General features: G+C 49.7%; 2 protein-coding genes across 3 annotated transcripts in view; both read right to left on the reverse strand.

The window, feature by feature from the left end:
- Positions 1-42: 42 nt before the first annotated feature.
- Positions 43-12693, reverse strand: NOP2 (NOP2 nucleolar protein). 2 transcript variants are annotated; one of them, XM_011982954.1, is made up of 17 exons: positions 12640-12693; positions 11426-12148; positions 11028-11137; positions 9939-9984; positions 9701-9789; positions 9273-9508; positions 7053-7108; positions 6782-6933; positions 6483-6682; positions 6255-6344; positions 5075-5162; positions 4855-4995; positions 4126-4265; positions 3893-3982; positions 3643-3765; positions 3294-3522; positions 43-816 (listed from the first exon to the last, which is right to left on the reverse strand). In XM_011982954.1, the coding sequence occupies exons 3-17, from the start codon at positions 11131-11133 to the stop codon at positions 167-169; spliced, it is 2436 nt and encodes an 811-aa protein (XP_011838344.1). In that variant the 5' UTR covers positions 11134-11137; positions 11426-12148; positions 12640-12693; the 3' UTR covers positions 43-166. The 2 variants fall into 2 exon arrangements, with proteins under 2 accessions (XP_011838344.1, XP_011838345.1); XM_011982955.1 differs by lacking the exon at positions 12640-12693 and having other exon boundaries at positions 9273-9496; positions 11358-11551.
- Positions 12694-13286: 593 nt separating this feature from the next.
- Positions 13287-15160, reverse strand: part of CHD4 (chromodomain helicase DNA binding protein 4) — a 38143-nt gene continuing 36269 nt past the window's right edge. The window contains exons 38-39 of the mRNA XM_011983082.1: positions 14070-14233; positions 13287-13894 (exon numbers count right to left, since the gene is read on the reverse strand). Of these exons, the coding sequence (XP_011838472.1) occupies positions 13877-13894; positions 14070-14233 (182 nt within the window). The 3' untranslated portion in view covers positions 13287-13876. The remainder of the gene's footprint in view (positions 13895-14069; positions 14234-15160) is intronic.

Consider the following 15160-nt stretch of genomic DNA (forward strand, 5'->3'; position numbering starts at 1 on the left):
CAGCAAAGGCAGTAGCCAGTTCCCTCAAAAATACTCAGCGGCCAGAGGTTGTAAAATGTGTATTAAATTTCATGGGTATGCACAGTGGAGAAGGCATCCTCATAGAGGCAAGAGTTCCAACCCGGTGACAATGGCAGTGAGCCACCCCAGTCTAGTTTTCAACCATCTAAGACAGAAGCAGCTGGCCATTGCCCCTGGACTGAGATTTCTTCCTCTTTGCTGGTGGGGGGCGGCTGGAACTGATGGGAGACACAGTCGGAGGCTGAAACCCCTTGGGGGTGTCATTCTGTTTCTGGAAGGCAGCTTTCTTGAAAGGCTGCTCTGGCAACTGCTGCTTCTCAACCCCCTTGGCCCTTCCAAGGGGGTGATGATGGTCCTTAGGTTTCAGGGTGGCCTGAGTCTTGGCTGGGGATAACACAGCCAGTGTTTCTGTGTCTGTGCCCTTGGGAGGGGCATTCTGCTTGAGGAAGGCAACTTTCTTGGAGGACTGTAATTTAGGTGATCGTTGCTTTAGCTTCCCAGTCACCTCGGACTCCCTGATCCCTTCGGCTTTTCCAGCTGGCTGACTGCTATCCTGGAACCTGGAGGAAGCTTGGGTCTTTCTGACAGAAGGTACAGTGGACAATTCTGAGTCTGCCCCTTTAGAGGTGCCATTCGGCTTCTGGAAGGAGGCCTTCTTGGGATGTTGCTGTTTCTGCAGCTGCTGCTTTGTCTTTGCAGCCCCCTTGGCCTTTTTGGCTGGCTGGCTGCTGTTCTCAGACTTGGGGATGACCTGAGGCAAGTCTACATTTGTAGGTGTGGCTGTTTCAGAATCTCCTGGGGTTAAAATTAAACAGATGGTGTCATAAAATAGGCCTTATCACCATATTTTATTTTATTTTATTTATTTTTTTTGAGACAGAGCCTCGCTCTATCGCCCAGGCTGGAGTGCAGTGGCATGATCTCGGCTCACTGCAAGCTCCACCTCCCAGGCTCACACCATTCTTCTACCTCAGCCTCCGGAGTAGCTGGGACTACAGGCGCCCGCCACCACGCCCATAGAATTTTTTTTATTTTTAGTGGGGACAGGGTTTCACCGTGTTAGCCAGGATGGTCTCGATCTCCTGACCTCGTGATCCGCCCACTTCAGCCTCCCAAAGTGCTGGGATTACAGGCGTGAGCCACCGTGCCCGGCCTATCACCATATTTTAATATTCTCATATTAAAATATGAGAATTGCCATCTCTTGGGCAGGAGCTCCACACAATTAGGTCAGTGCCTAAGAGCAGATTACCGAAATTCCCATTACTTAATGTAACTTGGCCTTTACTCAAGTCCTACTTGAACCTTGTATTAAGAGATCACTGCTTATAGGCCAGGTGTGGTAGCTCACACCTGTAATTCCAGCACTTTGGGAGGCCAAGGCAAGTGGATTGCTTGAGGCTAGGAGTTCAAGACCAGCCTAGTCAACATGGTGAAATCGTCTCTACTAAAAATATAAAAATTAGCCAGGGATGGTGGTACCTGTCCACACCTGTAATCCTAGCTAGTTGGGAGTCTGAGACACAAGAATCACTTGAACCTGGAAGGTGGAGGTTGCAATGAGCTGAGACTGCACCACTGCAGTCCAGCCTGAACAATAGAGCAAGACATTGTCTCAAAAAAAAAAAAAAAAAAAATCACTGCCTATCCTTGGGCCAAAAGATTTTTTACAGGAAGCTGCGCCCTCTTGAGGACAGGAAGTAACAAGACGCTATAAGGAAAAAATGAATTGGTTTTGGGTATTTTTTTTTTTTTTTTGAGACAGAGTCTTGCTCTGTCGCCCCAGCTGGAGTGCAGTGGTGTGATCTCGGCTCACTGCAACCTCTGCCTCCTGGGTTCAAGCGATTCTCCTGCCTCAGACTCCCGACAATCACAAGCGTGTGCCACCATGTCCGGCTAAGTTTTGTATTTTTAGTAGAGACGGGGTTTCACCATGTTGACCAGCTGGTCGAACTCCTGACCTCGGGTGATCCACCCGCCTCAGCCTCCCTAAGTGCTGGGGTTACAGGCAGGCACGAGCCACCACGCCCGGCCTCACAGGGTCTTCTAAATGAATTTGAAGCACTAGCCTTTATTTTATTTACTTTTTTTTTTTTTTTTTGAGGCAGAGTCTCACTGTGTTGCCCAGGCTGGAGTACAGTGGTGCCATCATAGCTCACTGCAACCTCAAACTCCTGGGGCTCAAGGGATCCTCCTGCCTCAGCCTCCAGAGTAGCTGGAACTACAGACAAAGTCTCCCTTTGTTGCCCAGACAGGTCTCAAACTCGTGGTCTTAAGCGATCCTCCTACTTCAGCCTCCCAAAGTACTGGGATTTACAGGCATGAGCCACCACCATACCTGGCCTATTTATTTTTTAAATCAGAGAAGTTTTTTTCCACACGGATTATGATGAACTGCAGGATAATTAAAATACGTACTTTTTAAGTTATAGCAAATTTTACTATTTCTTTTTTTTGAGACAGTGTTTTGCTCTTGTTGCCCAGGCTGGAAAGCAATAGCATGATCTCAGCTTACTGAAACCTCCACCTCCCAGGTTCAAGCAATTCTCCTGCCTCAGCCTCCTGAGTAGCTGGGACTACAGGCATGCACCACCACACCCAACTAATTATTATATTTTTAGTAGAGACGGGGTTTCACCATGTGGAATTCCTGACCTCAGGTGAGTGCTGGGATTATACGCATGAGCCACCACGCCCAGACAAATTCTACTATTTCTGAAGTAGCTCTTCTCTCCCTCTTGCAATTAAACCCAGGGTTATATCCCAGTAAGTAGCGTTCTCAAGGCTGTTTCAGAAAACCCCACCCTTCCCTTGAGATCCAGGCCGGACTCCTCAAGATGGCTGAGAAAACAATCTGCAATGAGTGTGACGGGCTGAGAACTGCTGACAAAGCTCTGTGGAGCTCTGTTCCAACCCAGTGCTGAGAATGCTGGACCAACAGAGGTCCAGTACCAGTAAGTCAACCCTCTGCCAAGAAGGAAAAGAAACCACAACCTTCATTTGGAATGTATTTAGTGCTGAACAACTGCAGCCACTTGGCAGAATAAAGGAAAAGGCCTCCATCCATATGCACACTTCAGCTTATTCACATGGGGTCCAGCACTCAAAAGCAATTCTAGCTGGAATGAGAGGGTTCTCTCATCCAAGCATGCAAAGGTTGGAGTAAGGGATGCATGAATCTTGCCTTTCCCTTCCCTTCTGTCACGCCATAAAGGCTCCTGAAAGGTGAAAAGAGCAAAGGTGGTGATGAAGGGTAGAAAAAGATCACTCACCTGTCTCGGACTGAGGGATAGAATTGGAGAATTTCTTGAACTTGGCAATGAAGAACCCATCCATATTGTGGGTATGAGGGTAGAAGCGTCGGGCAGAACGCAGACTGGGGTGGAAGCGCCTTTCTCGAAAGCGGGTGAAACCTTCCTGGCCAAAGTCTAGGCCTGTGGGCACCAGTCGCACATTCCTCTTTTTCAGAGCATAGTCTACCACCCACTCATTCTCTTCCACCTGGATATTGGGGGAAGACAAACAAGGGAGGAAAAAGCAGAGCTGGAGCTGAAGGGAGCTCATAGGGGCAAAGAGCCCCCCAGCCCAGCCTCCCCTGCTCTGCCATGGCAGAGGCCTCACCATGATAGAACAGGTGCAGTAAACAAGGTAGCCTCCTGTCTTGGAGGTGGCATTGACAGAGTCAATAGCACTCAGAAGCAACTCCTTCTGGAGGTGAGCACAGCGCAGGATGTCCTTCTCATCCTGTCCCAAAAACAGACCCAAAGGCAGCCTCAGGAGGAGAAGGGAGCCCAGAGCATGTCCCCATTTCACTTTCCAGCTCTACGAGACCCAGCCAAGGCATCTCAGCGGCCACCACCTGACTCCTCACCTTGTTAGTCTTCACGGCTGGGTCCTTGGAGATGACCCCAGTGCCACTGCAGGGAGCATCCAGCAGCACTCGGTCAAAGCCCCCCACCACCTGGGGAAAAGATACAGATGAATCCTACGTCTCTTCCACAACCAGCAGCGCACTATTTACTAGGGTCAAGTCTGAACACTGAGGTCAGGAAGGGAGAAGGTCAACTGCAAGAAGCCTCAGGAGACACACAGCTTGAGTCTCACCTTGGGGAACTGGCGCCCATCATAGTGACTGATAACGGTGTTGGTGACTCCCAGCCGGTGCAAGTTGCCCACAACACTCTTAAGCCGCTCAGCATTGGCGTCATTGGCAAGGATCACACCCGTATTCTTCATCAGCTGGGCTAAAGGGAGGGCAGTAACAGTGCTGATCAGCCAGTTCCACTGCCTACATACTAGCTCCCACCCTCCTGCTCAGGAATCCACAGGAGAAGTGGTATCACCTCAAGGCAACTTCACTCCCAACAAGCCTGCTTACTCTATAGGCTGATCCACTCTGCACCAGCCCCTGGTGGTCAGCAAGTCTACCAACGTGGTTTTCCCATTTTTACTGAACACCTATCTGGTCCTACATACTAAATTACTTCTTTTAAGTGATAGCAGCTTAATAAAAGTTATAGCTGCTGAGTATGTGCTGAATACCGCCAAGGACTTCTAAATGCATCATCTTAACCCTCACAATCCAAGCATAATCCAAGGGGAACCCCAAGCGCAATTACCATCCCATTTTACAGATGACAAAAGAGAATCCAGAGTCAGATGTGTATAAGTGGCACACCCGGCACTGGAACCCAGGCCGACTCCAGAGACTGCTCCTCACCACTCTGCTAGAGCCTGCACATTGTGTTCCATGAGCACTAGTGAGTCAGCAACCCCATCTACTTTCAAAAGCAAGACAGCCCGATGAATCCCACCTGCCTGCCCGTCTCATACCCATGTAGCTGGTCTTTCCTCCAGGGGCACAACACATGTCCAGGATCCGCTCATGTTCCTGGGGTGCCAAGGCCATGACGGGCAGCATGCTGGAGGCTCCCTGCAGCATGTAGTGCCCAGCCAGGTACTCGGGGGTGGCACCTGTGGAGGAGGACCACCCTGTGACATGCGGTAGGGACAGGGACAGAGGTAGAAGGGCTCTTGGGTGGGGGAGACTTACCAATGGGCACAGAAGAATCATATACCACTAGTCCAGTCTTTGACCACTTGCCCAGGGGATCCAGATTAACCCCACGATTGATTAGAGCCTGAAGAGGGATGAAGTTTTTTTTTTTTTTTTGAGACGGAGTCTCACTCTGTTGCCCAGCCTAGAGTGAGGTGGCGCAATCTTGGCTCACAGCAACCTCCACCTCCCGGATTTAAGCAATTCTTTCTTATGCCTCAGCCTCCTGAGTAGGTGGGACTACAGGCATGTACCACCATGCCTGGCTAATTTTTGTATTTTTCATAGAGATGGGGTTTCACCATGTCGGCCAGGCTGGTCTCTAGCTCCTGACCTCAGGTGATCTGCCCGCCTCGGCCTCCCAAAGTGCTAGGATTACAGGTGTGAGCCACCGCACCCAATTGGGATGAAGATTTTAATAACCTCATAGGCTACTCTACCCAGAAAACAGATGAAGACATTAAAAACATGGCCCATGGCCCCACAACTTCTAGAGTGCTTGCTCCGAATACAGTCATCATGGACTCATTGAGCAGTTTCTCTTTCCCACTCCATCCAACGGTGCCCTTTTTTCTTAACCTCAGGCTCCTAACTCAAGGTCTGAACTTCATCCCAATGGAGCAGGATGCCACCTCCTGTTACTTTATTTCCTGGAAGTGGCATCGGATTTTCTAAGAGGCTGACCCCTCCACCATACTAAAAATTTAATGATACTGGTTATAGCACATTACATTATTAGGTTTTCTTCACACCAGGAAATACACAACACATACAACCCAACAACTGACTTTAGAACAGGGGTCGTTAACCTGGGGTCCCTGAACCCTCAGAAATGAGTTTAAAATATTGACTGTGCACATGTGTCTTTTTTCTGCAGTCAGGAATCATATTTCCCCAGCTCCTCAATCATCTCCCTCCATTTTCCTTGGGGGCAGCACGCTCATCCTGAAGTCTCATCATCCTAGTCACAGGGAACAGAGGTTGGAGGGATGAACTTCCATTCCTCAGAGGTCCTAGGCCCCCAGCCTGCCAGAGATATCAGGCCTCTGGGTTTGCCCCTCAGGGTCATGCTTAGGTCCTAAGGCCCCACCCAGTCAGGGAAGCACAGGGCAATCTCTGGTGTTGGCAGAAATCACTTCCCTTCTGAGATGAGCAAACCTCAAAGGCCACCCCTCACCTGGGCAAGGTCTCGGCGTCGGGTTTTCAAGGTATTGGTCCGGAGGGTGACGGGCCGAGGCACCTCATTAGCTTCTAAGAACTCCACCAGCTGCCGGGCAAGACAGCAGGGAATAAATGAGGATGGCTAAGGAGCTCAGTCAGGGGAGCAGGGCAAGGGGGCTGAACCTCTTCCTTACACAGGGTAAGGAGGTGAGAAAAGAGAGGAGGCATTCTGGCAATCCAGTACCTCAGACAGAGGGAAGAGGTCCATGAGCTTGCCAAGCAGGAAGTCTCCATAGGAGTAGTAAGTGGCCAGATCCTTCTTGAGCCGGTTCAGGTATTCAGAACGAGACCGCCCTTCCTCCCGCTGAGCCCCAAAATCACGCAGAATTCCCACGATATCCTGGATCCGCTTGTGAACTCGTTGCAGGTCTGGAGCCTGGGCATGTGGGCCTGTTAAGGAACTGTGTCATGATGTCCTAGGGCCTGGAAATCCCTCTCCCAAGCACCTTCCTCCTAACTCTTCACTCTGTCCTGCAAGGATATCCTGCTCCATCTCCCCCGCAGGGGGCAGCACAAATGGTTCCTCATCCACATTGATCTGCAGGCCCCCATCTGCCTCCTCCTCCTTTGAGGGGCCGGACTCAGGGGTCACTTCTTCCTCCTCGTCCTCCGTCTCCTCTTCACTCCACTGGACCCTAGAAACAGGTCCAAGAACAGAGTGATTCACAGACCAAAACAGACACCTCCTCCTTCCACACAGCTTCCCCACCCTAGCCGCTGCCTATGCTCCATCCCAGTAGCTTCCAAAACTCACCCAGCAGCAGCTTCCCGGACCTTCTGCTTCCGAGCAGCTCTTTCAATGGGCAGCAGCTGAAGAGACACAAGGGCTGTTAATACAGGCCTGCCCTTCCATCAGCCCTTGTAGCACTTTCTATCTCTGTATCTTATTTTCTCGCTAAATAAAAATCCAACACTTGCTCTCAGAAGGAAATAGAGGAGCAAAGAAACGAAGATAAAATTGGCACAATATTGATCACTGTTGAAACTAAGTAATGAGGGCATGGTGGTGCACGCCTGTAAATCCCAGCTACTCAGGAAGCTGAGGCAGGAGAATTGCTTGAACCCGGAAGGTGAAGGTTGCAGTGAGCCAAGATCGAGCCACTGCACTCCAGCCTGGGCAACAGAACAAGACTCCATCTCAAAAAAAAAAAAAAAAAACAAAAACCAAGTAATGAATTAAAGGGTTCATTACATTTTTCTTTCTACTATTATGTGTTTTTCACTTTTCCATTAAGAAAAAAAAAAAAAAAAAACTTGAAAAATACCTGCACATATAAAGGACAAAAATTGCCCTTGACTACCATTTTGCCATATTTTTTTTAGAGAAGTCTTGCTCTTGTCCCCCAGGCTGGAGTGCAATGGCATGATCTTGGCTCACTGCAACCTCCGCCTCCCAGGTTCAAACGATTCTCCTGCCTCAACCTTCCAAGTAGCTGGGATTATAGGCATGCACTACCATGCCCAGCTAATTTTTTGTATTTTTAGCAGAGACGGGGTTTCACCATGTTGGCCAGGCTGGTCTCCAACTCCTGATCTCAGGTGATTTGCCCACTCAGCCTCCCAAAGTGCTGGAACTAAAGGTGTGAGCCACCACGCCTGGCCCATTTTGCTATTTTTTTTTTAGAGTTACTCTGTATTTTTCACATAATCCATTTTCAAGTTTGTTTCTTGCTTTTTAGACTTCAGTTAAATCACAGGCATTTTCATAGACACAATGACCAGTGTTAACTGCATCATATGCATGAACCATAACTTAAACATATTGTATATTTTGGAAGTTTCCAGAGTTTTTGGCATTATGATCCACATGGTGCCTGCAAACCTAATAATGACCCTATAGATACAAAGGGATGGAAGAAAGGGGTGCACATGGGGACTTTCTCTTTTTTTTCTATACGATTCTAATAATACATCTACATACTAATTGTATAATAATTTCCTGCACCTCAGTAAAGAACTATTTGCTGATGTTTTGGATCATCTTCCTTAATAGGGAATTACTATGTCAAAAGGAAGAAATTTTTGTGGTTTTTTTTGAGACAGTCTCACTCTGTCACCCAGGCTGGAGTGCAGTGATAAGATCACAGCTTACTGCAGCCTCAACCTCCCAAGCTCCAGTCATCTTCCTGCCTCAGCATCCTGAGTAGCTGGGACTACAGGCGTACGCCACCACACCCAGCTAATTTTTAAACAATTTTTTTAACTTTTTTTTAAATTTTTTTTGAGACAGAGTCTCACTTTGTTGCCCAGGCTGGAGTGCAATGGCACGATCTCGGCTCACTGCAACCTCCGCCTCCTAGGTTCAAGCGATTCTCCTGCCTCAGCCTCCCGGGTAGCTAGGAGTAGCTAGGATTACAGGTGCACACCACCACACCAGCTAATTTTTGTATTTTTAGTAGAGATGGGGTTTTGCCATGTTGTCCAGGCTGGTCTCCAACTCCTGAGCTCAGGTGATCCGCTCACCTCGGCCTCCCAAGTGCCAGGATTATAGGCGTGAGCCACTGCACCCAGCCAATTTTTAAATTTTTTGTAGAGACGGTATCTCCCTGTGTTGCTCAAGCTGGTCTCCAACTCCTAGGCTCAAGCAATTCTCCTGCCTCAGCCTCCCAAAGTGCTGGGATTACAAATGTGAGCCACCATACCCAGCCAAAAGGAACAAATATTTCACAGTTCTGAGATAACTGCTTTATAAAAAGTGCATTTCTGTTCCCATCAGTGGAGCACACCATTGTCCACCTTCCCACATCCACACCAAGAGAGCCTTCTAGATTTTTTAAAATGCTCTATCCTACAGCTCCTTCAAACTTGTAGGTGCACTGGGAGAGGATATAAGGCAGTAGGGAAACAGTGATGGAGCACAAAAACCCCTTTCCTCTAGTCAGGCTTATCCTTGCCACTAAGAAACAGTCTCAAGAATCTGGAAAGAAACTAAATGGCAAGGATCCTTCTCTGAATGCCCAGAGATGAATCTCACCTCTTCACCTTCCTCCTCATCCTCAGAGTTGGAGTCAGCTCCATAGTCATCTACCATATCAGCATCATCCTCGGAGCCCCAGAGGTCCCCCTGGTTCACCACATCATCTTCTCCAGAGTCTTCCTCCTCCTCTTCCTCATCACTGCTAGGCGCTGGGCGCTTCTTGCCTTGAGCAGCATTAAATAGGGACTGGGGTCCCTTCTTACCAGCTGTCTGGACAGCTCCTGCAAAGATCCCTAAGGGTTTGACGAGTCCTGGACTAATGGCAGCCACACATTCCCGGGCCCCACACCCTGGGGAGCCTGTACTTTCTACCCCTCAGAATGTCCTCTGGCTGTTCCTTTCATTCCGGAAATGTTTAGCAAGTCCTTCCCTACCCAGGACCCAGAGGACTCCTCATGTAGCATCCAGCTCTTAGTTTCACTGACCTTTTGGTAGCTTTCCAGGCAATGGTTTGGCCTCAGGGGACTTATTTGTCTTACGGACTTCAGCAGAGCCCAGCCTCCTCTTGGCTGCCCTGAAAAGACACAAGAGATTCAAGGAGTAAAGAAACGAAAAGATATTTCCAGGCTCTGCCATTTCCACCATAGGGAAAAGTGAGAGTCCAGAATTAATTCTGTGGTCAAAGATAAGCAGTACCAATTAAGTCCTGACACCCACACTTACCTCTTTCGAGCACGACTAGACAGCCTCTTGGAATTTTCGTCACTTACTGTTTGAAAAAGAAAAACGAGGCAGAACAAGTTACAGGGGACACTGAAAATAAATGGGAATGGAAATAAACATGGTAAGAGAATTAGTACACTAATTAAAAGGAGTCCATTTAAATCTCAGCCCTGTCATTATTTAATAATTGTATATGAGTTTCTTTTTTTTTTGAAATGGAGTTTCACTCTTGGTCTTCCAGGCTGGAGTGGTGCAATGGCGTGATCTCAGCTCACTGCAACCTCCGTCTCCCAGGTTCAAGCGATTCTATTGCCTCAGCCTCCCACCACCACACCCAACTAATTTTTGTATTTTTAGTAGAGACACGGTTTCACCATGTTGGCCAGGCTGGTCTTGAACACCGGACCTCAGGTGATCCACCTGCCTCGGCCTCCCAAAGTGCTGGGATTACAGACGTGAGCCACTGAGCCTGGCTATACGAGTTTCTTAACCTCTCCGCATCCATTTCCTTAATAGTGCCTCTCTCACAGGGCTCTAAGATGATGAAGTGACATAACAAGACCAACAAGTTCAACATAGTGCCCAGGACTTGCTACTATCTCAATAAACTGCATCCTTTATCCAAAGCCCAACACAAACTCCAGGTCCTGTGTTATCTCCCACCAGTCTTCCACACAGTAGACTACTACTTGGCATGGAGAAGCCGGATCCGTGCTTTTCCATTTCCATTCCTTCCAAAAAATCAATGACTGACCCCTCCCCTTCACTACTTCCTCTTGGTACAACTTAACCCATTTTTCAAAACCCAGCTTAACATGCAGTTCTGCATGGGATCCCCCTTCCTCTGAACTCACAATGTTTTAAATCACACCTTTTCTTGCATGAATAGTTGTGTCCGTGTCCTCACATCTCTACGACCTAAACAGTTCCCTACGATCTAAACGACAGTGTTTCATTCATACCTCCTAGTAACTAATACATAGAAGATTCCACTTAAATAGAAAATGAACAAAGACTAAAAAAGAGAAGAGGTTATGATACAGAATACTGCAAAAGCTGAGGGATCAGGAGACCACAACTAATCCTTACCTGCAGGCAAGAATCTGGCGAGTTCTGTCTCGGCGCCCTTCTGCTTCCGGGCCTTTCGGCCTGGCCCCCGCTTCTCCTTCTTTGTAGGGTCCAATTTGCGCCCCATGGTACTATGGCAGACAGAAATGTGAGAAGGTGGCGTCGCGCGTGCCGGAGGAAACGGCAGAACGCAGGCTTGGCGTACTACAGTGGGAAAGGGGACAAGCTCAACTCAGCACCCGCAACTCACTCAGCACCCCCGACTCACTCAGCACCCGCGACTCAAGTACCCCCGCTATCTCCCTGGAGGCCGACCGAACGCCCTCCCACCCTGAAACCCAGGTAGTGCACTCCTCTCCCCACGTCCCAGACCAGGTCAGGGCTGCCACCCTTCGTCCCGCAATTTCCTCTAGACCCACCAGAATGCGGGTTAAGGCCCGAAACTGCCCTTGGGGCCGCCCTCCACGTGCACTCCGCAGCTAGCTTTCGACCGCCACTCGCCACAGACTCCTTCCACGCAGGCGCAAGGGTAACGCTAGCCTCGCGGCCCCGCCTCTTCCTGTTGCGCCCAGTCGGACGCCGCACCCGGAACTTACGCTCGACCAGGGAACGCCAGCGGAACCGGCGGCGGCGAGTAGGGGGAAATTGGAAGGAGCCGCGCAGCTTACACCCGCGGCGGGTGGAGGGAGCATTGTGACGAGAAACCGCTGAGCGGGACCGCCCTTCCCTCAAGGAGTTGGCTTTTAGCCTCACGGCCGGTTTCTGTTGGAAAAGCTGGTGCGTGAAAGCCGCACCCTCTCCTCGAACCAGGGCCCGACAGCGGGGCCCTCTGGCATCCACTGCCCTAGTCGAGCCTCGAGATAACGGAATTCCAGGCTGGGCACCGTGGCTCACGCCTGTAATCCCAGCACTTTGGGAGGCTGAGGTGGGTGGATCACCTGAGGTCAGGAGTTCGAGACCAGCCGGGCCAACACGTTGAAACCCCGTCTCTACTAAAAACACAAAATTAGCTGGGCGTGGTGGCGGGCGCCTATAATCCCAGCTATTCGGGAGGCTGAGGCAGAATTGCTTGAGCCCGGGAGGCAGAGGTTGCAGTGAGCCCAGATCGTGCCACTTCAGCCTGAGCAAGAGCGAAACTCCACCTCAAAAAACCCCACAAAAAACAGCCGGGCGCGGTGGCTCACGCCTGTAATCCCAGCACTCTGGGAGGCCGAGGCGGGCGGATCACGAGGTCAAGAAATCGAGACCATCCTGGCCAACATGGTGAAACCTGTCAAAAATACAAAAACTAGCTGGGCGTGGTGGCGCACGCCTTTAGTCCCAGCTACTCGGGAAGCTGAGGCAGGAGAATCACTTGAACCTGGGAGGCAGAAGTTGCAGTGAGCTGAGATGGCGCCACTGTACTCCAGCCTGGCGACAGAGCAAGACTCCATCTCAAAAAAAAAAAAATCATGGAATTCCATGCCACTCAACTCCTACTCCCAGTCCCCGCCCCTTTTTAAAAAATCTTTTTATAGAGACGGGGTCTAGGGGGTGGGGTCTCACTATGTTGCCAGGGCTGCTCTAGAACTCCTGGGCTTAATCGCTCCTCCTGCCCCCAACCTTTGTGCTGAGATTACAGGCTGTGAGGCACCGTGCCCCAACCTCCCAGCACCTTCCTTGATGCTCACTCCTGCTCAGCCCCTCAGTTAAGGTGCTGCACTACACCTGGTCCGCAGGAGGCCTCGGCCGGAACTCGCTTTCAGGTGAGTCTACAATTAGTTGGGAAACAACGGGTTGCAACGCCGACCTGGTCTGGGACATGAAGAGGGGTGAACTACCAGGGTTTCAAGGTTGGAGGGCGTTGGGTCGGGTCTCCGGGGGCGTGGGGTTGAGGCTGGGTTGTTCCACAAATTGCATCCCAATTTTGCACAACTGAGCAAGAAAACCCCCTCAGCCTTCCTTGAAACTAACATTAAGGTAGTGGTTAGGTGTTACAAACTGTTCCATGTACTTGACTGGTTTTACTTGACAACCGTATGAGGTATACGTGAGAAACCTGCATCCCACAGAAATTAAACTTGCTCAAGGCCATTGTGGTACTTGGAGTTTTGCAGCCTCTCATTTTCCACAGGTGGAAGTCATCGCTGGCCAGGCACACACTGCACACCCACACAGAACCCAGTTCTTCAGTGGAGTATCAGGACACCACATAGCCCTTAATTTTCAACTATACAGGTGCCAGGCTCCTGCTGCACACACTCATCCACCTGCACCTACACCCACACTGAACCAGAGCACTAAAATACAAGGAAACTTTTATTTTCAATTTTCATCAAGAAATTTGCTGTGGTTTTTTATGCTTTTGGTTTTTTTTTTTTTTTTCCCACTTTATTTCATTTAGCCGCTCAGTGGCTAGAGCCGCTGGGTTCCTGGTATTAAAAAGATGCCAACAGAGGTAGCTGTGTCTCGCCCAGGGGCCCAGCCCACTCTGAATACCCCCAAAAAAGGAGAAAAGAAAACACAAAATAAACCAACAAAATAAAACCAAAAGGAGGAAAAAATTCAGATCATTTTCTTCAAGCCTGGCAGGAACCCACAACAGTTTGTGTGTAACAGGCGTTACAGTGGGGAGAAGCCAGGGTCCAGAAGGCCAGCCCGCCAGCTCCTGCAGATGGCGCCGGCGCTACTGCTGCATGTCTCTCCTGCAGGAAGGGCACCACTGCCCCTCACTCCCTCCCCTCCCCCAGTGCGCTGGGGCTGTTCCTTTACAACATGGAAGATGGGCAGAAGGAAGGTGAGGGTCTCTCAGGCCCCCCGGGGAGAAGCTGGGACAAGAGAAAGTGAGGAAGGTCACTGCTCAGCGGTGGAGGTGGTATCAGTCTGCATCTTCACTGCTGCTGGGCTACCTAGAGAAGGAGACCCAAGGAGTCAGAATTCCAGATGATAGGAATCCACCCAATCTCAAGGGAATTCACTGACAGCCTACCCACCCAGTATGTAAAGCTAGGGACATACAACAAAGTTACAAGCTCCAGAATGGTTCTGCAGGAAGAGGTGGTGTCAAGAAGAAAATGGTCCTACCTGCTGTGGGGTAGGTTCGGGTGCCCGGTTTGCCAGACGGCTGAGAATGTTACGCTCTGACATCTGTAACCTCACAGCAACTGGGGGAATTCGGGCAATGGTAGCTGGGAGTCGAGTCACATCGGCTTTCATGTCACTCAGCAGTTCTTCCAGCTGTTTCAGAACTGCAAAGGGAGAAAAAGAGGTGGTGAGCTGTGGTGGCCAAGACTGAGCTCCCTCTACCCTAGTGGACCAGCATCACTTCTCAGTGACCAAGTGACTGTGATGTGTTATCTTCTGTCACCTGACCTGACCTCCACCATGTTCAAATTCCTGCTCCTCATATTCCAGTTCCAACTGTTCATGATTTTGTGCTCTTAAAAGTCACCTAAACCTTCACTATCCCTTACTATTATTGTATTTCCTCTTCTTGAGAAGCTTATTCCTGTTTTTTCCCTTCTCTACCTTCAGAATCTGTCTCCCACCTCCATTATAACAGCATTCTTTTCCTTATTTCACCCTCCGCCTCCTCATAACCTTTTACTTTAATTAGAAACAAAACGCTGAAAGGGGTCTAGAATTTGAAGGGATCTTTTATCACCTGAAGTTACCTCTAAAGTATCCCAAATGACACTATATTATTCTGCTTTGCTTTCCATCTCAAGAACCTGAATATATTTAAAGTTAAAAGAGGTGGGGCCGGGCGTGGTGGCTCATGCCTGTAATCCCAGCACTTTGGGAGGCAGAGGCAGGTGGATCATCTGAGGTCAGGAGTTCGAGACCGGCCTGGCCAACATGGTGAAACCCCATCTCTACTAAAAATACAAAAAATCAGCTGGGCATGGTGGCGGGCGCCTGTAATCCCAGCAACTTAGGAAGCTGAGGCAGAAGAATCGCTTGAACCCGGGAGGCGGAGGTTGTGGTGAACTGAGATCACGCCATTGCACTCCAGCCTGGGCAACAAGAGCAAAACTCCATCTCAAAAAACAAACAAACAAAAAAACAAAATTAGCAGGGCATGGTGGTGCATGCCTGTAATCCCAGCTACTCAGGAGGCTGAGGCAGGAGAATCGCTTGAACCTGGGAGGCAAAGGTTGCAGTGAGCCGAGATC

This window comes from Mandrillus leucophaeus, unplaced genomic scaffold (genome assembly GCF_000951045.1).
Source record: "Mandrillus leucophaeus isolate KB7577 unplaced genomic scaffold, Mleu.le_1.0 Scaffold245, whole genome shotgun sequence".
Taxonomy (NCBI): Eukaryota; Metazoa; Chordata; class Mammalia; order Primates; family Cercopithecidae; genus Mandrillus; species Mandrillus leucophaeus.